The 10,084-nt window shown below is 50.5% G+C and overlaps 1 protein-coding gene across 1 annotated transcript in view; it reads left to right on the forward strand.

Annotated features, from left to right (window-relative positions):
- The window catches only part of NEURL1 (neuralized E3 ubiquitin protein ligase 1), a 132,548-nt gene extending 123,422 nt beyond the window's left edge, over nucleotides 1-9,126 (forward strand). The window contains exons 5-6 of the mRNA XM_026050739.1: nucleotides 7,147-7,293; nucleotides 8,534-9,126. Of these exons, the coding sequence (XP_025906524.1) occupies nucleotides 7,147-7,293; nucleotides 8,534-8,775 (389 nt within the window). The 3' untranslated portion in view covers nucleotides 8,776-9,126. The remainder of the gene's footprint in view (nucleotides 1-7,146; nucleotides 7,294-8,533) is intronic.
- The last annotated feature ends 958 nt before the right edge of the window (nucleotides 9,127-10,084 follow it).

Genomic DNA, 10,084 nt, shown 5'->3' on the forward strand with positions numbered 1-10,084 from the left:
GACTTTTAAAACTGATTTATTGTTTTCAGCTTTTACTCATAAGCATTTCAGTTCACACACGGTTTTATCAACAGCKCTGAAAGACTGAAATGAGCCGGTCTGGATATATTGGCCTGGCTTTGGTGGTGTAATTCATTTGTGAAGTTTAAATTGATTGACCCCATAAGGTTTTGAAATGTATGACTCATGTCTGGAGGAACCATCGCAACAACAAGTTTATATATTTAGKATTTGGGGAGCCAAAGGGTTGGGGGTATTCTTTCATTTTCTTGTATCTCACAATGAATCACCAGCACGTAAAACATCGTTCGTCTTCTCTTTTGTTTTATTTTTTTGGTGTGGTTTCCCTTGTGAATTACAGCCTTTCCATTAATATCAAAGTTTCCTTTTAAGCAGTGAAATAACTTCTTCCATCAGCAGTTATGGTAATGAAGCTCAGTTGCTTCCAYGTCCGTGTCTTTTCTATCCACCCCTGGAAGGGTTCCAGGCCCCCCAGAGCAGCCACATATTTCTGCAGCTCCCTGGATGTCTCCTGACTATTTTTTTAGCCTGCTGGACAGCTGAGAGCCGGTGTCTGGTGCGAGTAGTCTGGCTTCCCAGCTGCAGAGGGTGCCTGCGGGACACACACAGGCTAAACGTGACAACCTCCTTACCCATGGGCAGCGAGCTGGCACGCTTGCTCAGCCACTGATGGCAAGATAGGTAGGAATATTGCAAGCGGTTAATGTTTATGCCTTTTGCAAAGAAATTAGTTTGTGTTAAGCCATTCCTGCTTCATAAGCCCTCCTGTCACACATTACTGTTGTTGAGTGGTGAGGGAGATGTAAGAGCGTTACAGCTTTGGCAACGTGCTGACCATGATTCGGTCACTGCATACAGCTCTTTGTACACCCTCCTGGTTTATCTTCAGTTTCTTAAAAGAGCATTTAAAAAGAAAGTTTAAAAGAGGACAGGATGCTTTACCACTTACRTCTTGGAAAACTGCAGAGTTGTGGCAATCTGGATATAGTCAAAGGGTTATTCCATGTGGGAAGTGCCAGCAATGTCTGGGTTAATACCAGCTCACAGCACCTGTGCACATCCAGCTAAAGACCTCAGTACAAGTGACACAAAATTAACTGGCTCTTGACACRGGTAAGTGAAGGCTTTTTTTTTTGCCCTAGCCTGAACACTGAGGTGTCCGCCAGCCTCTGGAAAGGAAGCCCTCARTGTGTGGGGTTAATGTCTCGCTTCCAGTCCTTGGGGTGCATCAGCAGGCTCTGCTTGCTGAAGCTGCAAACCAGGAGTCTCCTTCTCCTTGGAGACCTCAGCCCTGTGGCTGAGCTTGTGTCTGGGTGCTGTAGTCTGTCTGTCCTTGTGTCTGCAAAGGCACCAGCCCCTCCAGGAGTGTTTTGGGGAGCAAAGGTGCTTTTCACCAAGTCTGTGTGAAGCACACTGACCTCCAAGCGACAGTCACGGGATGTGGCCTGCTTGTTAACTCTCCACAGATGCCTGCAAATGTCTCTCCCTCTATGCACTTCCCTCCATGAGAATAATGATCTTCATCACTAGGATAATAAACTATCCCTGGATGCAGTGAGAAGTTCATAATAAGTGATATACAGACCTCCCTTCTCCCCTAGCGCCTTCGCCTGTCTGCAGAGAATAYACAGGATCATTTACCAACCTCCTTGAATTACATCTTATCTGTCAGGAGAGACAATATCTGCATATTCTTTGAACTAACCCTGACATGAGTTAATTCTGGCTACTGTGACAGTGACAAAACAGATTAAACTCTTTCTTTTCCCTTGTCACATGCCTTTTCATCCATTAGAAAGTCCTATAGCAATTCAGAGCAGTGCTGGCAGGAAAAGTATAAAATGTTTCCTATATGTATCTGCCACCCTACTTATACATATTCCTGCTGGAGGAGCTTGGAAGTGCTAGGTTAGGCAGTGGGTTTACTTTTGCTCACAGGACCGTGTTGTTTGCTGTGGTCTCTCAACCACTCTGCCCATTGCTGTTGCCTATGTGAAATGGGGTGGAAAAAGTCATTGCTTTTACACAGATGCATTTTTGGTCAGGATAATTAATACCTGTGAGCTCTTAGAAGGATTTTTTGTTCTTAAACAAGATGAAAATTCCAATTCTTGTTTTTCACATGGTTCATTTTAAGATTAAGACTTAATCCAGGCTCCTTTTTTTAGTGACTAGTAGACTTAAGCATCCATCTAACGTTTCACCAGCTGTGACATGGAGCCCTATGGGGAAGGTTAAACTTTCCTGCTAAAGGGCACATGAGGACTCCAGGGGGATGTTCCCAGACCTCTATAACTATGCTGGCAGCTCTTTGACTCGAGTTCAGCTAGATGCTCATTGCAGAGTGTCTGTGCCCTCYGGATTCTGCAGGACGAAGTGCTGAGTAAATGCTCAACTTCACCCTTCAGGCCGAGACACCAGCTCACATGCAATTTTGTCCTGTGCTCTTGGCCGTCGTGCAGCTCCTTGGGCTGGGGCTGTGAGTGCTGGCAGATCAAGAGCTCCTGCAAGCCTCTGGAATTGCAGCTGCTTTCATATTCCTCCAGTTTAGCTACAGAGTGAGTATTCCTACAGCAGAGTAGTAGACCTGATGGTGCCAACTGTCCTTAGCACAGAGGACAGCAGTGCTCCAGGGAAGCCCTAAAACACACTCCTTTCCTGSTTCACCTGACACCGTAGACTGTTGATCTTATGTGAATTTGACCCAACTTTTAACTCCCCCAAACAGAGGTTGAGTTTGACATTTTTCTTGCAAATTCAGGCCTTTTGGTTTTGGATGCGGAATCTTCCGGGCTGCGTTTMGACTTATTTCTGGCTCTTTGTGTAGCATAATGCAAAATCCTAAATGTTTTCACAGGTTTGTAAGGAGCAAAATGTAATATCTGCTCAGAATCGTTCAGAAAGCTCCAGGAAATGTCTGAATGCAGCAAGCCCCGTGGAATATCACCTGATGCGAGTCACCCGCGAGGCAGCGCGAGCTGCTGCCCAGAGACCAGGCTCCCCGCGTGGCTGAGCCCGAGGGGAAGGAAGCTCTGGTTTCTGATCAATGCAGTATTGTTTTCATCGCCATGGGAACGCAGCAACCTGCCGTGTAAATACATGTATTTTGTAGCATGCAGAAGTGATGGATGTGATTACATCCTTCCTAACGTTGTTTGCTTTTAACCRCCACATGCCCAGCCGCTGCGGCGGCTGCGTTCCTTTGTTTTAGCATGATATGTTCAAAAGTCCCCACTGGGCAGGACCTAAGTGTACTAATTCCACCAAAGCCTGCATTCTCTAAAGGTAAAATTATATTTCTACCACCTTCTGTAATGGCAGGATGGGCAAAGGAAACAGTAAAGTGGGGAAGTACATCAATGAGCAAGAAAAGTAGGATGTATATGGAAGGTTTTCCAGCAAAGGCGCCCAAATGTAGGTCCCAGTCCTACTAGAKTCTTGCACCTGGTAATTTATACATATACATACACATACATTTACATACATTTATACATATACAAGGAGTCATTATAAAGCCAAAACTCTACAGTAGATTCCGTTAATCCAGGAGTCATTATTCTTATCACAGGAATAGCCCTAGATCACCTCTTTCAGGAATAAGTACCAGAGTAAGAAATACACTGTGGACACCACAAATTGGCAGTCTTCCATCCTCCTTTGATCCAAAGCAAACAGTAATATAAGAAAGCAATATGCCATTGCACAATGATATACTTCTCCACTCTTTCTCAGCTGTTGTTTGAGCCTGGGAGTGGGTTGSAGGTAGCATGAACTTCCGTGGCAGCTACCCCAGTGCCCCCTGCTCCAGGCCACAGAGGTTCTCCTGGGATTTGCTGGCACACGAGCCAGCTCAGCAGGCAATGCAAAGTGCACATTGCTAGTGCCCACCTTTTCTGATTCTTTCTCTGGGACCTGTGGAGTAATAAATAGGTCAACTATTGCTATGGAATCACTTTGCTATGAAAAAGATGAAGAAAGATGATTTTTATAAATGAGAAAGAATTACTGGGGGGGAGGGGGGTTAATTGACTAATTTCCTGTATTTCTAGGGAGTATTGCCATTGTATCTGGCCTGCTTCCCAACTGAGATCCATCAGCAGCACAGTTCTCCCCAGACTGTCGCCATTAAGACTGATGAAGGAAAAGATGTTTGCTTAAAAACTGGAATGGCCTAAGGAGAGTGGATTGCAGTTGTTCTGGGAAACCAGCCTGTCCACAACAGACGGAGAGCCAAAAGCATCTCTGTGAGCCACAGCTGCTGTGTTTTGGTTGTAGTTAGGGCTTTTGTGGCGGGGCAGTTATGGATATGGGTAACTGCTCTCATAAAAGCCATAGCTGGCTGGATGGGAGCCCAGGAGATGACCTACAATGAACTTCTTGAGCTCTGATCACAGAGATGCCACAGTCTCTTGAGGCAACCCAACTGCTTTTCCATGCTTCACTATCTACATAATGTCTAACATGAATGTCCTGGGTGTCTGAGCTCATGGTTTCTTCTCCTATCCAGGACTTTCACAGAGGAAAAATTGTTTCCTCCCTCATTTTAACAGCCTATGAAAACTGTTATCATCTTACAAACACACAGCAGTTTTGATTGGAAGGGATCCCTGGGAGGCATCTTGTCCAACCTTGTGCTCAGAGCAGGACTAACTTCCAAGTTAGCTCTGGACCGGTCTGGGCAGGCTTTGAGGGTCAGAGGTACCACAGCGCCTCTAGCCCTCCTGCTTCAGCACTTCCAGGCCCTCGGATGGCTGGTTTGGTGCAACCTCTTTTGACAGGATAGCACTGATGATTTATGATCATGCACTGACCTCCAGCAGTCTTTCTGTGTGGGACGTCTGTATTTTTAATTGAATGGTCTAGCCCTGCCTTCAGTAGCTGATTGTCTCTGCCTAAATAATATCCTATATTTGATCCTATTGAGTAGCATCCCACTTCTGATTTCTGATCCAATTTCCGATTTGGCAAGATCATTTTGCACTGTAAACCTGCCCTCCCGCATGCTAGCAGTCTTTCCCAGCATGGTGTTGTCAACACGTTTGATAATCGAGCTCCCTTTTACTGAAAATTTAATATTCTCTTTGGTGGCTGAATGTATAGGCTCATTTGTTTGCGCCTCTCCAATAGTGATGACACAAAATTGCAGAGAAATAGTCAGTCCATGCTGGATTTTGTTAGTACGAGTACAACAAAGATAAAACAGCAAATGGAATTGATTCAAAATCCATTTAAAAGCAATTCCAGTGTGTTCAGCATCTTTGAGATCAAGATCTAGCAGCAGAGACAAGTTATTTGGAGCCTTTACAGAGAGGAAGAATGTTTCTAAATTAGTATTTAAATTGATTTATTTAGAGGTATTTGCTTTTTCAAAGCCTGGTTTGAAAGCTAGCTCTTGGTGCACACAATGAGCATGTTTGGCCATGAGCACATGTGTCTGGTTTGAGTTAAGCCAAGCTGGCCATGTTCGTTCCACTCTGCCCATRATCTCATTCCACGCTGCTTGTCATGATATCCACACACCATCCGGCAATATATATTAGCAATGTGAGTAACGTGTCATCTGTTGATTATTTTTTCACTGAGGGAGAAGTTTGTCTTGTCTGCTGGGCAGTTCACATTGTTTTAAGCAAAGCTCCATGTTTCTTCTGGAGAAAGTCAAAACTTGTGCTTTTAAGTAGGAAAAGCCATTGGAAAGGTGTATGTTGGTCCCACAGTCTTCACAAAGGCCACTTGAGGACCCAGACCCTCTACTCAGGGAGAGGAGATGGGGTTTCCTTTGCCAGTTAGTGCTCCTGGCACCGGAGAAAGGTCCTTTGTGCCACTGCCAGCGTTCTTCATCAGTTCATGCTCTGTAATGCTTGGGGCATCTCCAATTTCTCCCGTTAGCCCAAGTTAAAAAAAGAAAAAATATAACAAGAAAAGGTCTCAATAGGCTTTATTTTGCATTTAAAGTGACCAGGCTGATATTACCCACGGGGCAGGTTTGCTGCTGGGCTCAGCTGGCGGATCGGGAGGGAAGGACCTTTGCTGGTGGCTGTCGTTGGAGGCAGTGCTGGGCTCCATGCACGTGGTAGGGAGCCGAGCGCCGGCCCCAGGCCTGCCTGGGTGATGAACAAGGGCTCCTCTTGCTGCGCCGCGCGCGAGGGCCCGGGGCCCCTCACGGAGGCCAGGCCAGCCTCACAGGACACTCACAAGCAGACCTCTCCTCACAGGAACACTGATGAAACTGAGAGGCTGGGGGCTGACAGGACCGGTCTGTCGTCTCATGGGAAGTCCTCAGGGCAGGTTTAGGCTAAGCACGGCCTCCCTAGGGCCCGGGGTTGCTCTTCAACAGCGCAGCAGCCTTGTYGTGCTGGAAAAGGCAAGAAAATCTGGCATTGGCTTTTGTTTTCTKCTGCATCTGAAGCTGGTGCTTGGAGGCTCTGCTCCCTGGGTTGGGTGCTCCTGTGCTTGGTCGCCTCTCTGCAAGCAGGAGCTGCAGGACCTGTTGGAGGGCACCCCTCACCCTGKCCTGTGACAGCTCATCCTCCAGAGAGCGGCCTCAGACCCATCAAGGACACGGTGGAGTTGAACGCTCTGTGTCGCTCTGCTCCTTTGATAGCAACACAAAGCTTGCACATTTCAGCTGTGATTTGGAGCTACCCCACTTGTTTTTTTATTTTATTTTTTTCCAGCTAGGAGTGAGAAACTTTAAGACTGTGGCCAAGTCAGTCCTTACCACTGAGAACCTGTGCATTGCTTCATGCACCTGTGTGCTCTTTGCTCGCCACCGTGTTCTTGGTGAAGGCCAGGCTGCATGGTTAGCAATGAAATCCCTCTGCAACAGCAGCCAGAATCGTAAACATACCCCTCCAGYCCCAAGGTTTCCTGCTGCAAGGGGACTGGAGTTACTCCTGGCTGTAAGAGCAGTAGAAGGGAGCAGGCTGAGATGGAGGAGGAAGCAGAGGTGACAGGCACTGTTGGTCTCTGCACTAACACAGACCTGATGGGGGGCAGGAGAGCCGGGAGGAGAGACCTTGAGGGGCTCTGCACCCTTGAGCAGCCACATCCAGGCACGCAGGGAGCAGGGGAAATGCTGCAGCTTCCGGAAGCAGGACCATGTTCTTGTCCTCCCTCACGGTGCAGGTTCCACCATCTTGGCTGAGCGGCTGGGGCTCTCCACACCGAGCTCGCCCACATCCACACCGAATTCGCCCACCGTGCTCTGCAGCGGCATCTCGGACCCCATACTGTCCACGTGTGGCTCTGGGCCCCTCTGCAGCTCCATCAGCGGTGAGTTTGGCTGCGTTCCCCTCTCCTGAGCACTCCTTGTGTTGGCCTGGCCTGTTCCTGCACGGCCCCCTTCGCATCCTGCGCTGATCTCCCACAAGGGCTCTAGGGTGGAGACGCCCCTTGGCTCCCCTTGGGAGGAAGGGAGAACCCCCGTACAACCTCTTTGCTGCCTGGTTTTCGTAGAAGCTGCTCAGGTGCCTGGACAGCAATATTTCTGTAACCGCTTTCACCATGCGAGGTCCCAGAGGAGGCAGCAGAGCGTGGGCTGCGTGCGTGGCCTGTGACACGTTGCTCCTCTGCAGGGCTCCACAGCAGTGACACGAGGCTCGCTAGGTTAGGCTAGAGGAAGCAATAGACCCAAGTTTCCCCCTTCTTGCTCTCCACACACCTAAGGCCCTTCCTGCCAAAAAAAAGTCAGTGTTGATATTTCTACTACCCTGATTAAGTCCAGTGAGATCTGCATAAATGTACTGGCAATAGGAAGTGAGAAGGTATCCTGCAGTGTTCTTAATACCCTCAGGACCTGCGTGATCATAAGGCACTGATGGTGGGGTGTGTAACTCACAAGYCCTTGTCAGTGCTGGCCACAACGGGGCTGTTGGCCTCTGAAGGTAGCTCTCAGTGTCAGGTCTAGTAACTGGTGACAAGCAAACACGCAGCTTTTTAATGGCTTGGGGGGAAAAAAAATCATCATTATCATTTCACCTCCCCTGGCCTCACAGGGAGCCCTGGTGGCAGGTATGGGGCCATCCTTGCCCTTGCAGCCCTCGCTTTTGCAGCAGTGCGCACCCTGCCTGCTCCGTGCTGCCCGTGGGGTGCCGTGGGCTGCCACCCCGCTCTGCCCACGTGGTGGTTTGCAGCGGGGCGCAGGGCACCCACATCCCCGGGTGGCCACAGAGACAGAGCCCTGATGCGCTCGGCGGTGGCGAGGACCACGCGCTGCCTTGTCAAAGCAGGCAGCTCTTGCCTTCCACTCCGTCCTCCTTCCTCCATGCTTGGACAGCAGCCTGGAGAGAAAGCRGATCTGCTCTTGGTCCCTGCTGCCAGGGGCGGCTGTGTCTCCTTTGCTCTGCGTGCAGCGGATCCCAGCAGCCTCATCCGGGCTGTGAGCAGGGGCTGTACTGGGTGGGAGAGCACCGGGCGGGTGCTGCGGCCCCCGCGTGGGCCAGGGCCCCGTGGGGCAGCAGGGACCGGGGGGGCCCTTTCCGCAGCGGCACTGACCCTGTTCCTCGCATTGCAGGCACGGCGCCCAACTCGCCGGTCAGCGTGCCCGAGTCCCCCATCTCCCCGGCCGTCTCGGGGCCCTGGGGGGACGAATGCACCATCTGCTATGAGAACATGGTGGACACGGTCATTTACTCCTGTGGACACATGTGTCTCTGCTACTCGTGCGGGCTGAAGCTCAAGAAGATGTCCAACGCTTGCTGCCCCATCTGCAGACGGGCCATCAAGGACATCATCAAAACCTACCGCAGCACCTAGAGCAACAGGCGCTGCTGCCGTGGGACCGGGGGGGGCGGCCACAAGGCTGTGAAGTGACACAGGTCCTGGCCTCCATCCATGGCCTGGGCAATCCGATGGCCACCACCACTCACCACCCCAATCCCCTTTTCCACAGACAGGATGAGACCAGTTCAGCAGCTGCTTTTCTGCCCTCTGAGCAAGCCCTGGGGCTGAACGCCCGAGTGTCAGGGAAGTCACCTYGGACTGCTCTCCCCCTTGTATTTTAGACTTTATCTCAAAAGAAAAACAGAAATCAAAACTGGCTGGAGCAACCATCCCTTTTCTACACCGTACATCGACGCAGGGAGGCTCCAGGGCCCAGCAGGGACACCAGTGGCCGTGGCTCGGTGGGTGCCACGCAGTCGCCCGCAGCGGCCAGGCGCTGTGCACTAAGGCAAACGAGCAGCACATTGGCCCGTGCAGCTCGCCCAGCCGTAGGAACCCCCACGCCAAGCGGCCGGAGCAGAGCAGCAAAGGCCTTCCAGGCACAAGGAGGGGATGGTGAGGCAGGTGCAGGCGGAATCCCAGGAATCAGGCTGCCCAAATGTGCTCGCTCAGCGGGACACCGAGTGGGGTACAGCTCATGGGTGGCCCATGGCAGGGCCAGCCGCCCCCCTGCTCCCACCCCAGTGCCCATGTGGCCCCTTCCGTGTCCCCACGGCCTCCGTGCTGCCCTGGGACGGCCGCAGCGGCTCCGCTCGCCCCGGCCATTGGGAGGGAGCTGCAGCTCCCGCCCCAGCAGCTGCTTCTGGGGGAGACCTGAAAAAAAGCGAAAAGGAGATGAAAAGCAAACAAACAAAATCCCCACTGGGAGAGAATGTATAAACCCACATGTCTGCGGGTCTCATTTACTGGTAACTTTATCACTGTGCTTTAAAAAATGAACATAGCCAGGTGGTACTTAGCCCTTGGCAGCCAGCCCTCCGGCAGGACATGGCTGTCCTTACACCTTACCAAGAGAAAGAAAAGGAAAAAAAAAACAAAAAGAAAAAAAATTATGTAGCTTGTTGAGTTTTGTTTGCATTAGTTTATTTAAATACCCCTCTGCCCCATTTTGCACGCAGTGAGGTCTGGCAGCAATGCTCATGCGGACCCTTTTCCGCGCTTCACCTGCAGAAACAGATGCTGAAGATGCTGCCGTCTGGAGGAGGCACCGCAGAGGCCTCCGGCAGTGCTGGCCTCGCTCCGTCCTGCAGCAGGGGGCTGTGGTTATTCCCACAGGGAATCCTTAACTTGAAAGCTGATATTCTGGTTACAGGGATTTTGTGTGTGTGGTATTTTTTTTTTA

The sequence above is a fragment of the Nothoprocta perdicaria genome, unplaced genomic scaffold (genome assembly GCF_003342845.1).
Source record: "Nothoprocta perdicaria isolate Ctin4 unplaced genomic scaffold, notPer1 scaffold_7, whole genome shotgun sequence".
NCBI lineage: Eukaryota > Metazoa > Chordata > Aves > Tinamiformes > Tinamidae > Nothoprocta > Nothoprocta perdicaria.